Consider the following 26,815-nt stretch of genomic DNA (forward strand, 5'->3'; position numbering starts at 1 on the left):
GGGGAGGTTCTGTGTTATGTAATGGCTGAAACGTGGATTTTAATGGAGGAAAAAGACAGGCCCTTGTGAAGCATCTCAGTTAAGTATTGTAAAATCTGAGGTAAATTGAGCACTGCTGTGCTCATCCCTTGAGATTGGTTCCAGGCACAGAATATTTTCCATTTTTCAGCATAAGATTTTCTAGTACTAGGCCTCCTTGCCTCTAAGATGACATCCATCACAGGTTTGCTGAGGGATGGTAAGGGAGAGTTTAAGTAATTAGCCAGGCTGCAAGGTTCAGTGTTGGAAGCTGAGGGTGCAGAATCTGGTTCTCCTGCTGAGACAGCAGGGAAGGAGTCTGAGGGAGGTGCCATGGAGATAATCGTGACACACTGCGCAGAAGGGGGTACCAGTGATGGCGCGGCCAGTCTGGAGCAGTCAAAAATCATCCTTGGTTTATCCTGTTTGACTTTTAATAGTACTTTGGAGAGCAGAGGCAATGGGGAGAAAGCATAGACTGATAGGTTTCTCCAGCTGAAGGACAGAGCATCCACTTTCCAGGCTTGGTTGTGGGGAGTCCTTGTGCAAAATGTGCCCAATTGGTAGTTCTGGGGGGAGGCAAACAGGTCTATATCTGGGCTCCCCCATTCGCTCCACATGTTGAAAATCCTTGGTTCCAGTTTCCACTCATGTGGGTCCATGAGGTTTCTGCTTAGTCCATCTGCCAATGTATTTAATTTTCCTGGCAAGAATTGAGCTTGTAGATGCACTTGGTAGCTCAAGGCTGTGTTCCACAATGCCATGGCTAGTCTACAGAGAGGGTAAGAATGTGTACCCCCCCCTGCTTGTTTATGTACCACATAACCGTGGTGTTGTCTGTCTTTACCATTAGTTGTCCTGGAAGAATGTAGTCCTTGAAGGCTGTCACAGCATTCTGTATAGCTAACATTTCATTTTGATTGATATGCAGGTGCATTTGTCTAGGGTTCCATTTGCCCTGAATGCACTTCCCTGCCAGGTGAGCCCCCCCCCCCCCATGATGCATCTGTTGTTAGGGTTTGGGCAGCAGGGGGTGGTGTGAAAGGTAGTCCCTTAGTTTGGTGGCAGGCCTCTGCCCACCAAAGGAACTCTAGGCGTAGGCAAGGTATGATAGGAATCATTGTTTCTAGGCTGTGAGAATGTTGACTCCATAGGCTTTTTAGATACCACTGTAGTTTCCTCATACGCAGTCTTGCATATGGAATTAGAAGAATGTATTTGTCTTGCAGATAGCAGGGTTTTTGTGGCCACTTGTTTGAAGTAGGTTGTCAAATGAATTTGCTTTTCTGGCGTGAGGTAAGCCATCTGGGATGTTGTATTCAAGCTTGCTCCCAGGAATGTAATTTGTTGACCGGGTACCAATTGTGATTTCTTTTCTTTTATGGGGGACCCCAGACAAGTTATAACCCTTTTTACAAATGCCAGATGATTCAAAAGTATGTCCTGGCTTTCTGCCTGAATTAGAAAATCGTCCACGTATGGGTATATTTGAATATTTCTTTGCCTGCAAAATGCAATAACTGGAGCTAGGCACTTTGTGACTACCCTGGGCGCAGTAGATAAGCCAAAGGGCAGTGCAAGAGAACTGATAGTGTGTGTAGCCTGGTCTGAAGCGTAGGTATATTCTGCAAGATTCCCTGATTGGGATGTGCAGGTATGCTTATTTTAAATCTAGTGTTGCCAACCAGGCATCTTTGCCTAACATAGGAAGTAATTGGTGAAGAGTCAGCATCTTGAATTTTGGAATCTCCAGAAAGGTGTTTAGAGTAGACCGGTCCAGGATTGGATGCCATGATTTGTCTTTTCTGGGTACCAGGAAAAGTCTGGAGTAGAAACCTTGTCCTTTTTCCTCTTCTGGTACCAGCTGAATAGCCCCCATGCTTAAGAGAGAAAGTACTTGTTTTTGAGCCTCTGCCCACTGATTTGGGGGTAGGTCCGGCCACCCACTTGGCACTGGCAACGTGTGGAAGTGAAATCTGTATCCCTGGGACACTATGTTTAAAACCCATTTGTCCTGGGTAATGAGTTCTCAATTCTTTGCACGAAGAGCAGTCTTTCCCCCCTAAGGGGCAGTCAGTTGATAAGTGCTTGGAAATTTTAAAAGGAAGTCATTGAGACAGTTTACCATAGGGGGTTGTCTTGTTATTCCCAGACTTGGAAGTGGAGGCCCCCCACTGCTTAGTTCTGTGAGTCCCCTGGGACTGAAACCTGGGGTTTTTACTGTGTTTGGGTTTGGCTTGAGAAGACCTGGAAGGGGCTGGAAAGGACCAATTCTTAAAGGGCCAGTGGCTACTAAATCTAGGAGGCTGAACTTGTAAAAAATCTAACAGTTTGCATAGATTTAGCTTTATCTTCCATCTTTTTAAGAACTTCTTCAGCCTTGTTGCCAAACAGGCGGTCCTGATTTAAAGGAGCATCCAACAATTTAGCTTTAACATGATCAGGCAAAGATTGCTCCTTAAGCCAAGCATGCCTTCTAAGCACAGACCCAGTAACAGCAGCCCTGAAAGAGGCCTCTAAAGAATCAAAACCACATTGCAAAGTATGTTTTCCAACTTGTTCAGCAGAATGCATTAAATCCTATAAGTCTTCATTTTCCACACAGTCGGGAATCAACATCATTTTCTGTTTAAGCAGTCCAATAACATGTTGCTGATATTTTAACATATGAAATTGGCAGTTTAAAACTCTAATTGCCAAGGTTGCTGAAGTATAAACCTTTTTACCCCATCTATCCAGCGCCCTGGAGTCTCTATCAGAAGGGGTAGGATTTTTAGCAGTAGAAGCCTTAATGTCCTTGAGCCCCTGTGAAATAGTCTCTGGATCTGCAATAGGATTTTTGAAAAGGAACTTGTGGGACTCGGGGACCCTGTAGTATCTGTCAGGTTTACTGGGAGCAGGAGGCAGGGAATCAGGAGTCAAACTGGATTCCGAGAAAGCATCATCAACAATGTATAGTACAGGAGGAATAGCCAAAGGCCTATGCTGAGGTAGGAGAAGGAAATCCCTAAGCCTCTTTTTTGAATCAGAAAATTCCTGGCTTTCCCAGTGAAAATGCTCCCTTAGAGTATGCAAGGTTTCCCCAAAAGAAAAATCCTCAGGAGGGGAAGCAGAGGGAATAGAGTCCTCTTCATCAGAATCCTTGTAAGTAGGTAAGGACAAATCAAGGTCATCAGAAGAGTCAGAAAAAACAGAATCCTGATCAGAAGATTCATAATCAAGCTCAGCCCTAGGCCTCTTGGGGGGGGTTGGCTACCCCTGATTAGAGTTATTAGATCTTCAGCCATTTTTATCATTTGTTTTTTAGGCATAGAGGCCTGAGCATGTGGCCTGGGCGTCAGTTTTTTTAGACATGGATCGAGATTTAGGCCTTAGTAATGAAGGAGGCGTCGATTTAATATGCAAGTCCGTAGGCATGAATACACCCTCAGAAGCTGGTGCCTGCACAGCGGCTCAGGACCCATCCAAGGTAGAGACATCCGTGGGTTCCATAGCTGGAAGTATCTTGCGGCATACCAGACTCTGAATGGGTCTCAGTAGAGGCCTGCGAATCAGAAGTAGCAGGTATCAGGGGCTGCGAAAGCGCCTCACTGAGTACCGGAGAACTGGCGACTGGCTTAGGAGAAGCATCGTCGGCAGTTTTGGACCTCGGCAGCCTGTTTCTGTCTTTATCTTTGCGTTTTTTCGGAATCCCAGTAGTCGGATGGCTAACTGACGACATTTCTGGATAATTAAACCAAGAACCGAAATATTTAGAAGCAAAAATATACCGACGACGGATAGTGCGCTGATTAAATAAAGCACAAAACCGACAGCAAGGTACGTCGTGGTCAGGGCCTAGGCAAGGAATACAGTAAGAATGAAAATCTTTATGAGGTATTTGCTTTCCACAAGTAATGCAATTATTAACTTTTACTGACATCGGTAAGGAGCAAGAAAAAGTTTCCCCGACAGGGTACTTAGCTTTTAGTTGAAAATTTAGGTTCTGAAACTCGAAAACGAAAATTTCAGGAGTCGGCCAACCGGCACTTGCAAACTGTTTCTGCTTCGGGCACCGCACAGCAAGAAAGACTGATTTAATGGCATTGGCTGCATGTCTTATACCCCTGACGACCTGACATCATGGAGGAAGGGACAGCAACCAACGCAGGATCCAAGACTTTGTTAATCAGGCCGACTGAGGGCAACCTGCAAGCAGATTACCCAAATGTAATGACTGCAACAGTGAAACATGAAGAACATCAAGATGAACAACAACTTTTTTTTCCAAAGGATTGTTTATACCTCTAATTCAAGGGTTTCTGCATACTGGCCATTGCAAAAGACAGCCTACACCTCTCATTCAATGGTTTCCACATACTGGTCAAATCTTTTGCAGGCACCATTGTGCCTTCTTTAGGCAGATTTCATCAAATGAACATCCCAAACCTAACAAACACAGTAAATTCCAAGCTGGAGAACATGAAGGTGGTCCTTTTCAATGACAAGAACTTTAACAATAAACTGCCTTGATCTGGAGGCACTTCTGCATCTGGTACATGTTCATTTTTGTCCAGTTACCAAGACATGGTTCAAATGTAATGACATCACACCCTCTGCACTTGGGTTTTGTGCCTACCACTCCTTTAAACCCACTGGTAACTGCGATGGGGTCTTGGTGTTTATCAGTCACAGTATCCCTTCAAAAGTAATACCCAGAGACCCCAGAGATCCCCCCCCCAGTGAGCACATAGAACTCCAACTCACCTATTGTTAGTCAAACTTCCAACTTATAGCTCGTTATCAATCCACTTTTATGGCTCCACATGATCATGCAAACTTCCAGGCATTCCTTGAATATTTTCCGATAAGCAATTGCTTCTTTATGCTTGTTGACTTCAGCTATCCCTGAATAGATTGGAGTACTTAAAAAAAAATAACGTAGGATATGCCTAATGATTATTGCATTACATAAACAAAAATTCCCTCAATCAATTTGTCCTCACTCCCTCCAGTGGTGGGAATATTCTTGATCCATTTCACAAACTAAGCTGTAGTCTGTTAACTCTTCCTAGTTGGTTCCTCACTAATTTCATCAGACCACCTGCTGGTCACTTTCATCCTCAGAAAATCCACTCTCCATGTAACCAACACTAAGTTCTTTAGATACTTCAAAATGCAAGCCTCTTACAATTATATGAGAAAATTTCTAAATTCACCAACAAAAACTCAACAGCTGACCTGAGATATGCAGCCACCTACACTAAAGATCCTTATGACCATTTAGGCAAATGTACTGACCTGGCCATCCCTACCAAAATCAAATTAAAAAAAAAACACAATTGTGGTTAGTCGCTATAAGCAAACTGTATAAAAGAAGGAGGAACCTTCTCAAAAAAACTCACTAAGGAACTGAAATGCAACTATAAAGACCAGCAAAGCAGTCAATGAATTTAGCAACTGAGACAAAGGATAACTAAAAGTTCTTTTTTGTTTATGTTAGAAAAGTAATCAGTGAAAACTAAATGAAAACTCCAGACAAACTAGAACTTCTACTGAGTGACCTCTCAAACCTCATGTATCAGAGGCACATGGGATATATGCAAATGACCCTTATAAACATCAGGTATTTCAGCTATATGGTGATTCTGAATGCCCATGACTTATTTCTTTTTAAGTCGTTTCAATGGACAATTTCAGGCCAGTAAAGCCAAACCCCACTAGCTGTGGATATGCATATTTCGGCCTTGTTATGACCTCATCAGCACAGCAAATGTTAGAAAACTAAGAAATAATTCTTAACACGACATCCAGTTTTTCCATAATGGTGCTTCCCACTCAGACCTGAAAGACACTTAATACAGTAGCAGACAAGACTGTGGCCAACTTTTCCCCTTAAACTATCATCCCAATTCCAGTCATCAGTGAGTCACATCACCCACCTTTCATCACCAAGGGTCATGTCTTTATGGTACTCACAAAGACCAAAAACACTTTTTTCATGGGTCCCAACAATACACCTGGTGTGAAATATGCAGTTGATGCTCCCCTCCTTAAATTGTTTAACCAAAGACTAGCTATAGGCTGTGTCCCACAATCCTAGTGCACTGCAGTAGTAATGCTCCTGCACAAGGGTGGGCCCATCATGGACTACTGGACCCATCAGCCTTACAAGTACTATCTATAAAGCCATGGTGCACATCATCACTAACCTCTTTAAACACAACATCAACAATCTGACCAAGCTCAACCCAAAGCAATTTCTAAAGGGCAGGTGATATCTACTAAATCTTATAAGCTTCTTTGAAAAGGGTAAGCTGGGGGGGGGGTGGACAGTGGTCCATGTTGCCTATCTTGATCTGACCAAAGCAATCAACACCCATATCAAATTATGCTTATGGCATTAATCAGTGATTCCTGCATGGTAAAATGGATGGCAAACTTGCTCAAGGACATAACGCACACTGTCACAGCTAGCCGGAATGCCTCAATAAAGACTTGTAAAAGTCAGTGCGCATTCAGAAGCCAAGTAACTGAAACACTTGTATGTCCTTAAGGGGACATGTGCATATTTCGCATGGGTCTCCATCATAGGAAGATAAAGATATTACACAGTGAAGTCTCTGGTTTGCCAGGGTCTTTCTGGATGTTCCTGCTTATCATGAATTTCTGTGTGACTCTTTCACTCAATGTTTTGTCAGCACTGGTTCAAGAGATCTCAGTATATATCAGGAAAAATGAAATAAAACTAGATGGAGCAACAGGTTTATCACCCAGCACCTATCCATCCCTGCTCTGCAATAGGCTCCCCCTGCAGGTCAACTGATGTGATTTCCTGTTAACCTTCAAACATGGGTTGGACAACTGGATGGGTATGCTTAAATTTATCCCAGGGCATACTGACCTTGTCCTCCTCCTTGGAAGAGATGGTATAACCTGAGGGTGGTTATTGGCCAAGTGGTTAATGGCCAGGCACACATGGCCAATAGTCCAATTGCATTGTATATCATATTATCATAGTAACTTCTAATCCAGTGGCTCCCTCAGTGGCCAGAAAATGATAACATTACTCACACAACTCTCCATTCAGAGCTTTCAAAACGCAATATTTTCAGACAAAATACTACAGTGTGTACCTGTGTCTGGTTTAAGTTCAGTGTTCTGTTTATTAATACTCTGCACTTCTTTCCAAAAGACGGACATCTAATCATGCCTCAGTGTTTCTGAGACATTTTCATATTTCATTATATCAACTCTTCACATTAACAGAATTTCCCAGAAGTGTCATAACAAGCACATTATTTTGAATGTGCCTACCATGCCTGTAAACCCACTGGTAATTGTGGCAGTCAGTGTTTACCAGCCACAGTATCCCTTCAAAAGTGATACCCACAGCCACCCCCCACCCCCATGACAGCAAAGAACTCCATCTCATGTTATGGAAGTCTACTGGCATGCCTTTTCATCTTTATAGTCACACCTAAAACACAAGGCTTGCATTTCAACCGTACACTTTTTTTCTGCACTACATATTTACTGTACACTGACACACAATTCTTGTTTGCATACCCATACCATCTTCAACACACTTCTTTTTTCTGACTTTTGACTGTTTAATTATCTGCAATTTTACATCTTTTTCCTTAGTTAACTAAGTGTGCAGTAGTAACTTCACTAACTCTTCATAAACTGACACCTACTGAAACAGTTTTGCTGATATACATCGATAAAGCCCTGAGTAAGACCCACAGGGTGGGTTGGGCATAATGGTTAAGGGCTTCACCTCATAGACCCAAGGCACAGGTTTTGATTCCCACCTCAGGTTATTGGCTAGACTTAAAATGGCTCTTCAGGCCACTTAGCCTAGTATTCACTTATGAATCTATGAAGAAGAGTTTGATTACTATCTCAGGCAATGGAAGAGCTGCAGGAGAGAAAGAGGTCAGAACCTGCTTATTTTGGTATAGGAAGTATGGTCTCTGCCAAAATCCATGATGGAGAAAGAATAGTTGTCTAAAATCTTACCATAACCATAGATGTCCTTCTCTTCTATATGTCGTACTATTCATAACATGAGGAGTCCGCCACCAGCTGACTCATGTCTGGCCAGTATACAAAAGTGTAGCACTATTGTAAGGTACATGCAACACCGCACAAAGCACAGATCCTACGTCAGTCATAAAAATTACGGATATAAAGTGGACATTGGTATGTACCAATCCTCAGAAATGAATGCTGCAAGCAGGACACCAGCCTAATCCCTGGTGAGGAAATATGCCACCAGTAAACAGGCAAGCATCAGGGGGAAGGCAGGAGGGAAATACTACTGCAACGTATAGAAGAGAAGGACATCTATGGCTATGGTAAGATTTAACACAACTATTTTATGTCCTTCTGTTTATATGTTGCAGTATTCATGACATTAGGAACAGGCAGCTCAGGCAGAAGAAGAATTGGACAGAGGAGCAGTAGCACTCTCTACAAACCCCTGCAAAATAGCTCTAGCAAAACCAGCTCTGGACCTGGAAATGCCATCTAACTTGTAGTGTTCTGTGAAGGTATGCACAGAAGACCAGGTAGCTGTTTCCAAGATAGAACAGGTGTCTAAACCCTTGAAAAAGGCACCAGAGGAAGACACAACTCTGGTAGAATGTGCCTAAAAGGAGAGGGAATACTCTTCCCATGAGACACATAACAAAGGGAAATGGTTTTGGAAATCCAAATGGAAATAGTCTGCTTGGAAACAGGCCTGCCCAGGGCCCTTTGGGTGAAAGCAGACAAAAATGTGGTCAGATTTCCTAACTGGTTTAGCTTTATCCAAGTAATATTGAAGTTGTCTGTGCACATCTAAAGTGTGTAGGATTCTCTCACTAGAGGACCGAGGAGAAGGGAAGGGGGGAAGATTGACGGTCTGATTCAGTTACAACTCATTTACTATCTTGAGCATAAGGGAGAGATTAGTGCGTAAAGACACCCTATCCTTGTGGAAAACCATACAGGGAAAATAATTTATCACAGCCTATAATTCAGAAACTCTTCTGGCAGAAGTAATGGGCATGAGAAGAATTGTTTTCCAGGTGGTGTTGCAGAGAAGAAGAAATTGCTGGCTCAAATGGGCCAGGGTAAGTTTTTCTAGGACAAAATTAAGATCTCAAGGAGAAGGAACTGGTTTCCTTGGTGGTCTAATATAAAGGACGTCTTTTAAGAAAAATTTAACTTCCAGCCTGGAAGCTAAAGGAGGAGACATAGGCACACATACTGACACAGCAGAAAGAGCTTTTACTGAAGAGTATGATAGTCCACTCTTCAATAATTGACACAGATAGGACAGAATCACTGGCACATCCACCAACAGTGGTTGCAAATCCTTTGAAGACACCAAATGAAAACCTTTTCCACTTGGAAATATAGGATTTCCTAGAATTGGGTTTTCCGTCCTGCTGCAGAACGTATAGCATGTCCTCACAGAAAAGATGTCTGAAGAGAATCAAAACCCCATCACTCACAAGGGTCAGTTGAAGAGTTGACATCTGTGGGTGTATTAGAGCTCCCTTGTCCTGTTTGAGTAGGTCCATCCTGTGGGGTAACCTACTGCTCTTGGCTAAATGCAGAAGGAGGAGGAACCAGTGCTGTCTTGGCCAAAAGGGAGTCACTAGCAAGATTTTTGGTTGCTCCTGTTGAATCTTCAGCAGGACCTTTTGGAAAAGTGGGAAGGGGGGAAATGCATTTAGAAACATCCCCTTCCAAGAGAAGAACAGGGCGTCCACCTTCCATGCCAAGGGATCGGGGACTCTGGCACAAAACTTGGGAAGTTGTCTGTTCATGAGGAGGCAAGAGATCTACCTGAGGAGTACCCCATCGATAGACCATGTCCAAAAACACATCCCTGTGTAGCATCCATTAGTGGGACTGAGTCTTGGACCTGCTCAATGTGTCTGCCACAACATTTTCAATCAAAGGAATGTAAACCCCCTAAAGAGTGAGCTGACACTGGGAAGCTAGTTCCCAGGCTTGCAGAGCCAGTCAGCACAAGAGATAGGACTTTGTCCCTCCCCACTTGCTGACATACCACAGGACTGTGGTACTGTCTGTAAACTATTTTAAGGCACCTGGAAGATGAAAGGGTTTACAGATTTGTAGAGAAAAATTAGGGCTCTCATCTCCTTTTATGTTGATGTGCTCCCTCTTCTGAGAGGGAGACCACACATCTCTGACACTCGGTGAAGCTAGAGCTGCTCACCATCCCAGACCTGAAGCGTCCTTGTACAGCTCCTGGGTGGGAAGAGGTGGTTGCAAGGGTAGGCCTGGATTCCTTGAAACTTGCTGAATCCACCAGTGTAACTCCTTTTTCCGGCAGGGTAGAAGGGGAATAACAAACTCCAGAAGATGGGAGTGTTGTACCCATTACTATCCTCAGGAATTACTGGAATTTCCTCATGTGTAACTTGGCTAGTGGTAACATGGGAATAGTGGATGCCATGAACCCCAAGAGACAAAGTAATGCCCTGGCAGTAGGAAGTGAGGGACAGGACCTTTTCTGGCAGTAAGGAAGCCAGTATTCTGTCTGATTGGTTCGTGCATCCAAGGAAAATGTGGTCTTGAGATGAAACCAGGGTAGATTTTTGGTAGTTGATAGTGAATCCTAGACCCTTCAGCACTGACACCATGAAGAGAAGTTTCTCCTGAAGGGTGTCTGGAGTTTGAGCCTGGAGAAGATCATCAACCAGCTATGTGCAAGTTTGTATGCCCTGTAGCCTGGAGAAAGCTATGACAGGAGCTAAGCATTTTGTGAATACTCTTGGGGCCATAGACAATCCAAAAGGCAAGGCACAAAACTGAAAATGTGAGGAAACAATAGCAAAGCAAAGAAACTTCTTGAACCAAGGATGAATGGGAATATGAAGGTAAGCATCTTTGATGTCCGAGGACACCACAAAGGTCTGAGGGAGGATGAGAGGAGGAAGAAGAGTGGGTAAAGTTAACATGCGAAAGGTGGGAACCTTCAGGAAAGTGTTTAGATGGGATAGGTCTACAGTGGGTCTCCAAGGACCATCCTTCCTGGGGACCAGGAACATCCTGGAGTAGAACCCTTTTTTTACTTGGAAAGGTTGCACCTCCTGAATGGTGTCTTGAGAAAGAAGAGTGGAAATGACTTGAGGAAAGAATTCCAGTTGTTCCCTTGGAGGTTGTGGAATGCCCCTGAATGAAGGAGTCTTCCATACCATAAAGTATCCTTGAAGGAGGATGGCTAGGACCCAAGAGTCCTAAGTGATCTGTTTCCAAGCAGACAGAGACAGGGAAAGGAAAAGGGAAAGAGGAGCTAGGGCACCAGGAGGAAGGTAATTACAGACTACTTGGCTTCACCTGAAAGGGCTGTTTCTGAGTAGCAGGGGTTGAGGAGGTAGATTCAGAGGAAAACTGTTTTCCTAACATCTCTTTTGCCCTTTGAAGACTGAGGCCTGGATAATTTCCTAACAAATGGGGTCTTACTTAGTAGGGTAGTTCCTCTGAAACCTAGGGACTGGGAAGACAAAAATGTGCTTCAGGTCATGCAGCTCTTTGCCTTTTTCCTGAAAAGACTTAAAGAGTTCTGCAGCAGAGGTACCAAATAAAGCCTTGTTGTCCAGACGGGCAGCCATGATTTTTGCCTTAATGTCATCAGGCAAAGATTGTAATCTGAGCTAGGAGTATCTTCTGAGAACTGATCCAGATGGAGCTGCTCTAGCTGATGCCTCCACAGCATCATAGCTACACTTTATGGAATGTCATGTAACCTGAGCAGTGCCGTTAAGGATGGAGGAGACCTTAGCCTTAGTAGGAGAGTCTGGTAGCTCTGAAAGTCACTTACCAGCATATGAGAGAAAAGCCAAAAAGTATTTGACCATATGGGTCTGGTAATTTATGGCTACGAATGTCAAAGTAGCTGCTGTGTAAACTTTCTTCCCCTGTCTTTCTATAACTTTACTCTCCTTGTCCGAAGGGAACACGGAAGTGGAAGGCAGCCTCTCGAAGGCCTTGTCTGCAGATACTGAAATTGTTGCAGGGTCTGCAGAGGGACATTTAAACAGAAACTTGGAATCCTCTGGCACTTTATAAAACCTATCAAGCCTTTTAGGGGTAGGAGGTTGAGAGTCAGGGCACTTAGAAGCTGCAGAGAAAGCATCCAGGAAGGCTGGCAAAACAGGAGGTATGGCAGATGGGGAAAGACAGTCCACCTAAAGCAAGGTCATAATATCTTTTCTTGGATGTCTGACACCTGAGAACAATCCCATTTGAAAAACTCCCTCATTTTTACAATGGTTTCCCCAAAGGAACTATCCTCTTCAGGGGAATCTGTCCCATTTGTTTTTTCTTCTGTGGAAGCATATCTCAAAGGAGAAGTAATTTGGGCAGAATAAGCCAAAGATTAATTCCCAGAGGAATCCTCTTCATCTGAAGAAAGTTCCTCAGAAATTCTCTTTTGTGGTGTAGATGGAGGAAAGGAAGGAGAAGGGAAGGACAGAGGTGAAGATTGTCTCAGGGCCATAAAGGCATTGAACAGCCCTTGGGAAAAGGCCTGCCAATCTGCTGGTTGTTCCTGGTGAGCAGGGGAAGTATTTTAGTTTTAATTTTTTTCTCTTAACTAACATACATGCGATGGAAAGTGGATGGGCCTGGCGTCAGCCTACACTCAACAATATTGCTAGGGACATCTTCCCGGACAATGATCTGAGGAATGTTATGCAGGCATTCAGTCCCAATGAACCGATGCCCCCCGCACGTCCAGAACAGATGCCTGCATATCCCCCAAGGACATGCTGGTGTGGGTCCTTCACGGCCTCCACACTGGTACCCATCGAAGGAGTGCCTACCGACTCCAGAACAGTCTCTGGGTCAACAATGGCCTTGGGAGAGATGTCCAGAATTGGAGGAGCTTTATGTAGAATCTGCCTTCCACACTGACACTTGTAACCTCAAAAAAAAAAAAAAACACAGTAGCAATAAGTTGTTTTTGTTTGTCTTTTCAGCTTTTCAAGGTAAGGGGTCGCCACAGTGGAACTCCGGTCCGCTAATGATTAGCAGTAGATTTTTATGGTGCCGAGTTGCCAGCCCAACACCCAACCTTCAGCGAAGGCAAGCCCATTCACGCATGTCTTTCGGAGGCCACTCAGCCGCGGGGAGGACATGCAGACTCCACAAAGAAGGCACTCCCCGCACACTAGCTGAGAATCGAACGGGAGAACCTCTTGCTGTGAGGCAACAATGCAACCGCTGTACCACCGCAGCTACACAGTAGCAATAAGTAATAAGGAAAAAAACACAATGGGGCACTTATCTGATCGGGTTCCGCAATCTGTCTGACAAGCGACAACTAAAGAAGGCAATCTGACTGGAGGCAGAAAAGTTCTGAGGATTGGTACATGCTAACGTCCACTTTATATCCAACGTCATTTTATGACAGATGTAGGATCTGTGCTGTGTACATGTACCTTACAGTAGGGCTAGACTTTTGTATACTGGCCGGACGTACAAGTCAGCCAGCGGTGGACTCCCTCATGTTAGAATACTGAAACATATGAATAGAAGGACGTCAGGGATTACTGGAGACACTTTTCCATCAAAGTGGTAAGGTGAATGCAGGGATGCCTTTCAAAGAAGCAAGAGACATGGTCCGTAATGACAGCAAATTGCACATCATTACTTTGGGCGACACAGGCATGCATACTGGAGAACTGACAGACCTTAAGAAAAAAATACAAAACTATGGCTTTTGATAAGTCCATATCGACTTCTCACAAAAATTATTCTTGTTTCATCACTTCTTGTACTGCAAACTCTTCTGTCCACCACTAATGAATCATGCAGCTCACTAAATGTGCAGTCTTTCATTCAATTCTTATGCTCAGTAATACAGGCAACTAAATATCTGCAAGACTTTTAAAAAGAAACTGGCAAATCAACACCAAATTGTTTCTAGGCTGACATTAATTATGGGACTTCTCACTACTATTTAATCATTTTATTCTTCAAGGAAAATAAGAGTTCTACACCTTCTAGGCCTATTTACAAGTGACATGCAAGAGGACTGCACACTGTACCTTTCTAGGCTTCTTGCCTAACACTTTTAGTGAGGGGAAATGCATCAGATTTATGGACCCAAAGCTTCCAGTTTCTTGCTAAACTTCCATGCAGTGAAATAATTCCAGATGAGTTTGGATCAGATACTAAGTATTACATTTCTGTACTTGCAAACACACAAATTCTTGAAGGCAAAAACATCTGTTCACTTCTGCATGTACACTTCTACAGATCTGCAAGTATTTCTTTATTTGTGACACCTCTTGTTGTCAGAATGTTGAGTAAATGTAAATAAAGCAGATGCTTTACACACACAGTAAACCCTCAATAAGAAATTTGACTCTGTATGACATGCAAATCCCTGTAGTTACCTCATTAATCTTAAAAGACATATACCCCACACTCTACAGGTAGTTGGTCATCCTTGGGTCAAGAACCCCTAAAAAAAAGATGGTGCATTCTGACTGGCAGGAAAAAGGATTACCCCCAGCTTAGTACCGGTCAAACAGTCAAAACTTAGATCCACACATTCAGAAATGTTGCTCATATTTAGTTACTGCAAGCCTTAACAAATAACACAGTAACCATTTTAATATCAATGAAGTAAAATAACAAGATGATAGCTTACTTGGTACTACGTATGCTCCAAAAAGAATCCACATGGAAGCTATAAGTGAGCCAAACATCATGGTGAAGCCAATGAAGAGCCAGATTCGTGCACCTGTGGAACACATTTACAGATATGATCTGTTTTACATGCAGATACAAATCAGTATGAATAACAGTATAGGATTAAATTACAAAACAGGTGAACAAATGCGACTATTAAGCTTTAACTTGCCAACATAGGTAATGGAGGAATGCTTTACTGATTAATGACAAGTCAAGAGATTTGCAGGTCAGTCACTTCAAAAAGTTGTCTTCTGTAACAAAACACAGCAGTAGTATGACCATCAAGGAGTTATAACCAATGTATCACTGAAAGAACAAGGAAATTCATCCATATACGCTTAAGAATACTGGCCCAGATGCAGATGGGATGAGCCACATCATCTCTCTCACAACTGACATATGTGTAATATAACTGAAATTGTTTTAAAGCACTGACATTAGTAGAATAGGCAAGCAGGAAAGAGTCTTTGGATAAAATGAGTAAGTCAAAGTCAAAGTCAACTTTATTGTAATTTAAAACTACACACTTGTAGCCTAAACGAAATTTCGTGCATCAGCTCAATTCTTGAGATTACAAAGGAAAGTGAAACAACACATACAAGTAGACAATACTACTCCAATACATGCAAGAAAGAGTAGAGACATTTACCAACATTCATACACAAAAAGAATACCCTCCCCTGAGTTAAATTAACTACCCTATTTAAAGTAATACAAAACACACTACAGAATAAAATGCCTAAGTTATCTAATACTGCACTTGAGTGAGTTCAATCCTACTGACTATGGATATAATAAATAAATACTGAACTTACTTGGAATATATGCAAGCATATATTGCACAAATAAATAACAATTTACTTAATTACACATCCAAACCCCTGAGACTAGTGCCCGAGTTCAGAAGTCTAATTACTGTAGGGTAAAAACTGTTACTGAATCATATAGTCCTGCAGTGGATGCTGCAATATCTCCTGCCCAATGCCAGATACTTAAACAGTTCATGTTCAGGATGTGTGTTGTCCTGTATTATTTTGGTGGCCTTTCGGATGCTTCTTGCAGAATAAAGATGTATCGATGGAAGACTGGAACCTGTTACCTTCTCTGCAACTCTCACCACTCTTTGTAGCACCTTCCTTTCTGTAACTGTGCAGCTTCAAACCACACTGTAAAGTTGCAAGTGAGGATGTTCTCTAATTGCACCTCTACAGAAGAGGAAGAGAATATGAGAAGGGAGCTTAGTTTTTTTCAGCCTTCTTAAAAAGTGGAGGCGTTGGTACGCTTTCTTGACCAGTTGATGTTTCCCGATTACGAGAGATCCTCAGTTATGTGTACACCCAGGAATTTCGTACTCAACCCTCTGCACACACTCACCATTGATCCTGAGCACTGGGTGATTTGTTCTCCTTTTCCTGAAGTCAATGATAATCTCTTTGGTCTTGCTTACATTCAGGTCAAAGCTGTTCCCCTCGCACTAACTGATTAGAGATGCCACCTCCTCTCTGTATGCCCTTCCATCCTCCTTTGTGAGGAGCCCCATAACTGTAGTGTCATCAGCAAATTTGATGACATGGTTGAACTTGTGCTTAGCACAGCAGTTGTGGGTTAGGATGGTGAATAACAGTGGGCTGCGAACACATCCCTGTGGAACCCTGGTGTTAATCGTGAAGCACGTTGATGTGTTCTTACCTGAACACACCCTCCTGTGGTCTCTCAAACAAGAAGTCCAAGATCCAGTTACAGAGATGTTTACTGATTCCTAAATGTGCCAGTTTTTCTATCAGATGCATTGGTAACACCGTATTAAATGCAAAACTGAAGTCTATGAATAGCATTCTCACTTAGTTGTCTTTGCCCTCTAAATGCTCAAGGGAGATGTGTAGTGCTACTGATATGGCATCAGCCATGGATCGGTTAGCTCTGTATGCAAACTGCAGAGGGTCAAAAATCATACATACATACAAATGTTTCAAGCACGGTCATTAAAGCCCTTCTAGCTTGCCAATATACCAAAACACTTGTTCCCATAATAAATGTCCAAGCTGTTCTTAAAAATATCTAAACTAGTGCTTGCTTTAATGTAATTTGGTAGTCTGTTCCAAGCATCAGCTACTCTGTCAGAGAACCAATTAGTACACTTCTCATTCATATAGAATCGTCTACATAGGTTATCTGACAATTCTCTAGTACTTTTTGATAACCCCAAACATTCCCAGAGGTAGTTGTCCCTAAATGCCCTATATACCTGAATAAGATCTCTTCTTAAATATCTGTACGAGACACTGTACAAGTTCAGATATTTTAGTCTTTCATAATAACTTAGATTTTCACATCCATGGATGCCTTTAGTATATTTCCGCTGTACTCTTTCCAGTTTATTCATGCTTCTTTTCCTATAGGGTTTCCATATTGTTATTCCATACTCAAGTTTGGGTCTAATGTAACTAACAAACAATGACTTCATTATGTTTGATTTCCTAGACTTTATAAACATTTTTACACAACCTATAGTTCTATAACTATCATTAGCCAACTGGTTGATATGATTAGAAAAACTCATAGCTGAATCTACCCATATACCCAGGTCCTTAAATGAGTCTACAGTTTCAATCACTGTGTGCTGTATTAAACATTCACCTTTCAGTTTATGTCTCCCAAATCTCATATGCTTAGTTTTTGATGTATTTATTAACATATTCTCCTGTGTCCAAATGGTCAATTTAGTCAAATTATTTTGCAGACATGCCTTATCTGTAACACTTGTAATCAGTTTATCCAATTTCAGGTTGTCAGATATAGACTGTAGAACACCTCAGATGAAAAAGTAAGGTCTGAAAGATACAATCTAAACAAGTAAGGTACAGAGCCCTGTGGGACACCTTGACTGTAACCAAGGATTTCAGCTGTCCAGTTGGTGTGTGATATCTGCCATGTCCTATTTGTAAGTCATGCAGCTATCCATCTTATCAACAGTACATCAATACCTAGTTGTACTAATTTATTGATCAGTGTTTTGTGCAAGACCCTGTCAAATGCTGAAGTTAAATCTATATAAATCACATCACAGCACAATTTTTCATTCATAGCTATTATTATATTGTTATAGAACATCATGTTACAGGTAGTAATAGATCTATTTTCAACATATGCATGCTGATATATGGTTTCAAGTCCCAACCAATCCAGTTCTGAAATTAACTTATCCAGTATTACCTTCTCCATTATTTTTCCACAACATGAAAGTAGACTTAAGGGTCTATATGATTCTGGGTTTGTCCTTCTCCCCTTTCCCTTAAATACATGTTTAATAAGTGCATGTCTCCAATCTTGAGGAATCTCCCGATATTTATATGACATAGTGAATAATAGATGTAATGGCAGTGTAAGTTCTTGCTTAAGTGTTCTCAGGTCATTGTTACTTATTCCATCTCCTCCCTGCACCTTGTTTGGATTCAGTTTGCACAGTTCTTTTTCAATATACTCTAATTTGATTCCAGTATCTGGGGTTACCTGGATGTCACTAGGACAACTTAACACCCCTTTTGTGAAGCCAAACTGTTTTGCATAAGATTTTGAAAATATATAATCTGTTGTGTCTGAGAATAAATTTTAGAATCTGCACACGGTTTACTCCTTCCACATCTTATGTATCTATAAAAAGGTTTCATATTATGCTCAATATCTTTATATACATTTTCTTCAAATTTTTCTTGATCTTGTTTAACACTATGCTTCATCTGTTTGTCCAGCTCATTTATTTCAGTTTTCAAAGTTGTAGTATGACCTCTCTTCCAATTCTTATATTTTTTGTCTCCCATCTTAATCACGTATCTTGTTCTTATGGAAATATACCCCCTGATGGTGTTAAATCAGGAGGTAGGCATGGTGAAAAATGCTTTTTGATCAATTGCTCAAAACATTTCATAACAGTGGATGTCAGAGCGACTGGTCTGTAGTCATTAAGGCTGGAGGGAGTGGTTTTCTTAGGTAGTGGGATGATGATAGTTTCCTTGAAGCATGAGGGTACTTTTGCCATGGCAAGAGAGGTGTTAAATATGTCCTTGAGCACTGTACATAGTTGATCAGCACAGCATTTTAACACCTTGCCCAGTATGTTGTCTGGGCCAGCAGCCTTCCTGGGGTTCACTCTCCTCAGCTCTCTTCTTACCTCCTCTGTGCTGAGGCTGAGTACTGCATCCTTATCATCTGTGGGTAGCTTTAGTGCCAACCTGTTGCTTCTTTCCTCAAATCTACCAAAGAAGATGTTCAAACTGTCGAGGAATATGATGCTGTCCTCACACTGTGCTGACCTGATTTTGTAGTCAGTGATCTCCTGTATGCCTTGCCATAGTCTCCTTGCATCCTTCATGTCTTTAAAGTGGCTCTGTACCTTTCTGCCATACTCCCTCTTTGCCTCCTTTACACTCCTCCTTAGATTACCTCTTGCTACACTTAGGGCTGCTTTGTCCTTAGCCCTGTAAGCTGCAATTTTCTCCTTCAGAAGCAAATATACCATAGGGGTGAACCATGGCTTCTGGTTACCTCTAATAGTGAGACGTTTGGTATTTGTTACCCCATCAACACAGTCTGAAATGTTCAGATGCTGATTCACTGTCGCTGTCTCCTTAAACATATCCCAGCTGGTTCTTTCAAAGCAGTCTTGAAGGGCCTCCATAGCCCCCTCAGGCCATTCCCTGATTTGTTTCTTTGTGGGTTTCTCTATAACCAGTGCAGGTTTGTAAGTTGGCGATAGCACAATGGTATAATGATCAGAGTTGCCCATTTGTGAGAGTTGCACTGCCTTATAAGCTTTCTTTAAGTTTATGTACACCTTGTCTAGGATATTATCACCCCTTGTAGGAATACCCACATACTGATGGTAGTGTGGGAGTACTTCTTTCAGATCTGCATAGCCAGCATTAGGCACCCGCAAATTACCTCCCTGCAAATGAGGGCCCTCATCCAGCAGCCGCGGGTTGCTCCAACCATCACTTCCTCGGCTCGGCTCCTCATGGACGTCCACACAGTTCCCCGATTTCACTGTGAAAATCAGGACTGTTTTTCCAGGTTTTTTTTTTTTTTTTTGATTCGTTGGCAAGCTGCACTCATTCAGGTCTGCTCAGTGAAACAAGGGATCTAATTGACTGCAGCAGCCTAGGAACTAAGTTCTTCTTTTTTTTTCTTTTTAAACTAGAAAGTGAAGAAGCAAGGACCTGACTGGTCCTTGCAAAGCACTTCCTGTAAAAACTGCCTTTAAAAAGGCACATGTGGGTAATAAAGATCACTTCTCTTGTTTTTAAACAAAGGAGTTTTCCTTAGCAGCAGTTCATGGAGATCGAGCCTGGTTTGGACCAGCGTGGGGAAGGACTACATTGGAGAATGGATCTACGGTGGATTCAAGCCTTTGGAGCAGTCGTGGACATGGTCGTTGGAGAATATCCTTTTCAACTGTCCTTCTAAGGGCAATTTATCAAAAGGTCTGAAAAACTCTCCTTTTAAGGGCAATTTAAAAAGGACTGCAGTTGTCTCAAGAAAGCAAGCACAGCAAGTGAGCCTACAGTCATGAAGAGGGAGCAGAGTATTGGAAGCAGCCTTCTGTAAAAAGCAAAAAAGGTAAGTTTTTGGATTTAGTTTAAACTTTAGTTTTTGTGGGAGGGGTGACTGCATTACTTTTGTTGTGCATATTTATTGTGCTAAGAGGTTGGGATGTGGTTGTACCAGTTTTGTTTTGGTTTTGTGTAGAGTTCTTGTGCTAAGAGGATGGGGGGGGGGGGGTTGTTTATGGTTGTACCAGTTTTATTTTATTTTTGTGTAGTGCTCTGGTGATAAGAGGATGGGGGGTTGACGGGCTGTGGTTTTACCAGTTTTATTTCACTTGTGTGGCATTCTTGTGTTATGAGGATTGGGGAGGTGAGAACTGTGGTTGTAACATTTTTATTTTGCTTTTGTGTAGAATTCTTGTGCTAAGATGATGGGGGGTAAGGGACTGTGGTTGTCCCAGTTTTATTTTACTTTTGTGTAGTGATGTGTTGTGCTAAGAGGATTTGTGGGTGAGGGGTTGCAGTAGTACCAGTTTTACTTTAATCTGACTAGGATAGAACCCACTTTCAGTGGTGGCCTGGGGAGAAAAGCTTATCTCGGTATGCAAGTGCTAGCAATATGTAAAATAAGTACAGTTTATCTGTTTGTACAAGGGACAATGTAAGGGAATGTGAGCTGTAATATACATTTAATTTTGACTGCTAGTTGGTTAGGAGTGTGTGTGAGTTAGCTATTGGACGCAAGAGGTAAAGTAGGCTCGTTATTTTATTTTTGGTAGTATCTATGCTGTATACATAAAAGGTAGAGAGAATGGGATGGGGTGATGAAAAGGAGGGGAGATAAATAATGGGGCAGAGAAGGACATTGCAGTTGGTTAGAGCAGGGATAGATGGGCAGTCTTGTGAGGTGATGTCTAAGTCAATAGTTTTAGGCATATGGGGTAAGTGGTGAAGATTAGCTTATTTCAGCCTGGATTGGGACATGACCTGTTGCATGGTACATGTGACACGTGTAGCAGCATCAGCATATAGGATTGTGGTTGCCAGGGATGTGGCAGTATTGAGGTTGATAATAAATCCAATTAACTGAAGTGGACCAAGGATGGAGCCTTGTGAGACTCCTATGTGACTGGGAGTAGAGGGGGGGGGGTAGATCATGGAGCCATTTTATTGACTTTTTATGACCTGTTAGGTAGCTTTGGAGCCAGGTAAGGGCTAGGAGGATGAGATTAAGGTTGGCGAGAGTAGTTAGTAGCTTGGTGAGAGACTGTGCCAAAGGCCTTTAACAAATCAAGAATGACAGATAATCCTATTTTACCTTCATTTCTAAACTGATGCTGTTGGTATAACTGATGTGGGCAGTTGCAGCATGAGGTCTGAAGCCATGTTGGGATTTGGCAAGTAAATTATCGGTTGTGACATACTGCAGAAGTTGAGAATTAATGCATCCCTCTAGGAGTTTAGTTAGTGGGGACAGAATTGCTCTGGGCCTATAATTTGTAAGTTCTGTCAAGTTTCCACCTTTGTGCAAGGGTATAATGTGTGATATTTTCCAGATGGTTAGGAAATATTGCCCAGTAATGGATTTATTATGTATTCAGGGTAAGAACTGGCTTCAGCTGCTATTTTTTGAAATTCAGCTGGTAGATTATCAGCTGAATTTGCAGTAGATTTTGAGTTTTTTACGAGTTTTCTTCTGCTATCTAGGTTTATAGTACTGTTTTAAACTATCCCCGATATTATGCCTTGTTCTGCAGTTTTTTGCCTGTTTAAATTATGCTGAGGTTAGGAGGTTGATAGGGCCTGTACATTGTTTAAAATGCCTATTGTTGGCAGGGTAGTTAGCAGCTGTGAGAATGTTGCTGAAGGTATAGATGTTTTGAATGTATACTAATGCAAACCCTGTTACGCTACTATTGTGTATAACTGCAATGTTCAACTCACTGATGCAATGACTTCAATTTTTTCGGTTGTCCATAGTTATTGTGTTGAAAGTTTGGGAGTGTGGTTAGGGCCTGTGAGAATGTTGCAGTGCTCAATGTTTGCCTACAGTTTTTTTAACGAGGGATCATGTACTGTATAAGCACATTGTTAATGCTGCGCCTTTGTTTTTTTGTTTTTACTTCATCCAAAATTATTGTGCTGAGATTTTTTTTTTGGGGGGGGGGGTGAGAATCCCACAGAATGTACTGATATCTTAATGCATGCTAATGCAAACACTGTTCTGCTATCTAGGCTTATAGTACTGTTTAACTATCCCTGATGTTACGCCTTGTTCTGCAGTTATTATTGGCTGTTTGAATTATGCTATTTGGATGTTGATGGGACCTGTACATTGTTTACAATGCCTAATGTTGGGAGGGTAGTTATCAGCTGTGAGAATGTTGCAGAAGGTACAGATGTTTGAATGTATACTAATGCAAACCCTGTTAAACTACTGTTGTGAACACCAACAATATACTACTGATGCAATGACTTTACCTTTTTCATTGTCCGTAGTTATTGTGTTGAAAGGTTTGGATTGTGGTTACGGCCTGTGAGAATGTTGCACTGTTCAATGTCTGCCTGGAGTTTTTTTAATGGGGGGTCACATACTGTGAAGTACAATGTTAATGCTACGCCTTTGGTTTGTTTTCACTTCATCAAGAACTGTACTGAGACTTTGGGGGGTGAGAATTACACAGAATGTACTGATATATTAATGCATTTTAATGCAAACACTGTTTTGTTATCTAGGTTTATAGTACTGTTTAACTATCCCTGAGGTTACGCCTTGTTGCAGTGACTTCAATTTTTTTTCAGTGTCCACAGTTATTGTGTTGAAAGTTTGGGAGTGTGGTTAGGGCCTGTGAGAATGTTGCAGTGTTAATTGTCTGCCTGGAGTTTTTTAATGGGGAGTCAAGTACTGTATAAGCATATTGTTAATGCTACGCCTTTTTGTTTTCACTTCATACAGAAAAATGCTGAGACTATCGGTGGGGGGTGAGAATTCTGCAGAATGTACAGATATTTTAATGCATGCTAATGCAAACACTGTTCTGCTATCTAGATTTACAGTACTATTTAACTATCCCTGATGTTGCACCTTGTTCTGCAGTTATTTTTGGCTGTTTGAATTATGCTATTTGGAGGTTGATGGGGCCTGTACATTGTTTAAAATGCCTAATGTTGGGAGGGTAGTTAGCAACTGTGAGAATGTTTGCCTGGAATTTTTTTTAATGTGTGGCCATGTACTGTATAAGCACACTGTTAATGCTATGCCTTTGTTTTTTGTTTTCACTTCATTCATAATTATTGTGCAGAGACTTTGGTGATGGGGGAGAGAATTTGGCATAATGTGCTGATATCTTAATCCATGCTACTGCAAACACTGTTCTGCTATCTAGGTTTATAGTAATGTTTTAAACTATCCCTGATTTTAATCGGAGTTGCTGGCTACTGAGACTAGTCTGCATATATCAACTGGACACAAGCTGATTTAAGTATACTTTTCTCTGCACTTATTTTAAGATTTGAGTCAGTAAATATTGTGTCTTTGATTCAGTAAATATTGTGTGTCTGTCTCTCTGCAGTTAAGTTGCCTGAAGTGCGAAAAAGTGTAGCCATCTGGGCTCATTGAAAGTTGTTAGACTGCTTTGAAATTCCTGTGTTAGCCAGGGGGTTTCTGATAGTATTAAAATCTGTGTTGGTTACATTTCTAGTAATCATTTTAATCGGAGTTGCTGGCTACTGAGACTTGTCTGCATGTATCAGCTGGACACAAGCTGATTTAAGTATACTTTTCTCTGCACTTATTTAAGATTTGAGTCAGTAAATATTGTATCTTTGATTCAGTAAATATTGTGTGTCTCTGTCTCTCTGCAGTTAGCTCCCCACCCCCATTTCCTGTTGTGGTGTTAATCTTGGTAGCTTTGGAATTGCCCGCCCTGCTGTAAATCTGTTTTTGCACACTCCTCCTGGACCCATCTCATTTGCTCACTCAACTGAGTACAGTGAGATCATATTTTGATTTCAGATACTCCTACCAGTCACATCTCCTCTGCGGTGCACAGAGAGAGCACTTGGGAAGGACATTCTCCTATAGTATCTTAACCTGCTCTGTTTCCTCCCTCTCCAAAAAAAAAAAACATCTGCTTTACTGTATTTATTACCTTATTTTGCTTTTGCCTCTTCTTAAAAATACCCAATTGAATTTATTCTGCTGCCTTTATTACTGCTTATTAATAGCCTGATTAAATTGTAAGTGTTATTCTAAGGCCCTTGGTTTAAGCACTTGGGCTTCAAACCAGTTGTTTTACATTAAGAAGATTTGTGGTCTGCACCGTTGTGGCAGGACAGGAAGTGTACATCCTTCTAAGTTGGGAACTGCTGACTGAAGGCTCGGTGTCTGTCATTCTAAAAGTGTATTAGTTCTGGGTTAAGCACTTGGACTTGAATTAAGTCATTTTTGTGTTTAATAATCTTTTTAACTGTTGTAGGCTACACACCAAAGTGCGATAGCCTTTTCTGTGCATTTAAAGTGCTGTTTTAATTGCATCTGCTCTATTTTCTGAAAAAAAATACTTGTTTCCCGCCTTTCTGAAGTAGTATAGTCCAGTTTTCAGGTTACTGCTGAATCCAGGGCTGTGTTACAAGTTTCTGTGTTGCTCATTCCTTACTTGGATAGAAGGAAGTTTATCTGTTTGCCTGTGAGAGAGGGGAGCTTTGAGCAGCGTATCTGTCCCTGGAGGAGTGGTTTCAGCCCAGAAGTTAGTAGTTTATTGGCCATTTTTGGCTAATTTTTATCACTTTCACTTCCCTGCTATAAAAACCGCATTTGCGCTGTTTTTGCACTTGTATTCCACTCAGCAAGTGCCATCCACGTATTCTGCAGAGTCTACAGCAGCAGAGAGACAAAAGAGGGACTTTGGAGTGATTAAGTATAATTTTTCTGCTTTTCATGCTGTCTTAACTAATTCCACCTAAAACGCCAGGTTTTTTTTAGCGAATCTGTGATTTAAAAAGTTTTTATTGCTACATATTGTACTTATCTGCTGCCTGCACTTGAATTAAGTCATTTTTGTGTTTAAATAATCTGTTTAACTGTTGTAGGCTACACACTAAAGTGTGATGGCATTTTCTATGCATTTAAAGTGTTGATTTGATTGTATCTACTCTATTTTCTGAAGAAAAAAAAAAAAAAACAAATATACTTGTTACCTGCCTTTCTGAACTAGTATAGTCCAGTTTTTAGATTATTGCTGAATCCAGGGTTGAGTTACAAGTTTCTGTGTTGCCCATACCTTACTTGGATAGAAGGAAGTTTCTCTGTTCACCTGTGAGAGAGGGGAGCTTTGAGCAGCCTATCTGTCCCTGGAGGAGTGGTTTCAGCCCAGAAGTTAGTAATTTAGTGGCCATTTTGGGCTAATTTCTATCTCTTTTACTTCCCTGCTATAAAAAACACTTTTGTGCGGTTTTGCGCACCGGGCAGCGCCGTTTAGCTAGAGTTAAACTATTCTCGGCTCCACGAAATCTACTCTTCAATTTTTCCCTTGGAACCAGACAAACCTTCAACTTTAGCACTCAAACCATTCATTTCACAGTCAAGCACTTGCTTAAAACTCATAGCAAGCACTAAATAACCCTAGCACTAGACCCCCCCCATACTGTCCAGAAGGACAAGGCTCTCTATTCGTCCTCACCAGCCAATCAGAAAAACAGCTTACTCTACCTTATTCAGCATGTCTAAAGGGCAGTTTCCGGTGTACTCTCCAGTCCAACTGGTGAATCTGGGCATTTTGAGGCAATGTTACAACTGCCTCATGTACACAGACAACCCTCTCCTCCTACCACCAAACACTAATATATGCAAGAGATGTAGTTATACAGCCAAACTGGAGGCAAAGCTCTCTCAACCCAATACTGGAACTGACAGTCAAGAGGAGAAGGGTAATACTTGCAATACACCACCAGTCTCACATAGACCTAATAAACCAAGACCGGCAAATAACACGCATGAATACATGAAAACATACTCGGAGGCTCTAAATAAAAATCTGCAAAAGCAACAAAGACCTCCAAAGCAGACATAGTACAGTTGTGTACCTACCATAAATGTAGATGTTCGAGTGTATTCACTGTTGCAGTCATTACACTTGGGTTATCCTGCTGGCAGGCTACCCACAGTCGGCCTGAATTCCAAAGTCCTGGTCCGGCGTCGGCTGCTGTCACCTCTTCCCTGACGTCCGTTTGCTAGGGGTATAAAAGATGCAGCCAACGCCATTTTCTTCAGTTTTTCTTGCCCCAGATGTCAGGTGCCCCCAAAAGGGTAGGCTAAAAATTTTGCAAATAAAAATGCATGCACTAACATAAACATTACCTTCCTCTACAAGCAAATACACCACATAGGTTGTATAGAATAGAGAAGTACAGAAAAGTCCCAGCAATGAAAGGGGGATGGTGGGAGGGTAACCTGGACTGCAACAGTGAATACACTCGAACATCTACATTTATGGTAGGTACACAACTGTACTATGCTCATCGTGTTTCATTGTTGCAGTCATTACACT

At 41.7% G+C, this 26,815-nt stretch overlaps 1 protein-coding gene across 3 annotated transcripts in view; it reads right to left on the bottom strand.

The window, feature by feature from the left end:
* The window catches only part of TMEM50B (transmembrane protein 50B), a 373,203-nt gene that overhangs the window by 70,588 nt on the left and 275,800 nt on the right, over positions 1–26,815 (bottom strand). For all 3 annotated transcript variants that reach the window (XM_044072947.1, XM_044072945.1, XM_044072946.1), the window contains one exon: positions 14,684–14,776. In XM_044072947.1, the coding sequence (XP_043928882.1) occupies positions 14,684–14,776 (93 nt within the window). The remainder of the gene's footprint in view (positions 1–14,683; positions 14,777–26,815) is intronic.

The sequence above is a fragment of the Protopterus annectens genome, chromosome 5.part1 (genome assembly GCF_019279795.1).
Source record: "Protopterus annectens isolate FY-2018-M chromosome 5.part1, PAN1.0, whole genome shotgun sequence".
Taxonomy (NCBI): domain Eukaryota; kingdom Metazoa; phylum Chordata; order Ceratodontiformes; family Protopteridae; genus Protopterus; species Protopterus annectens.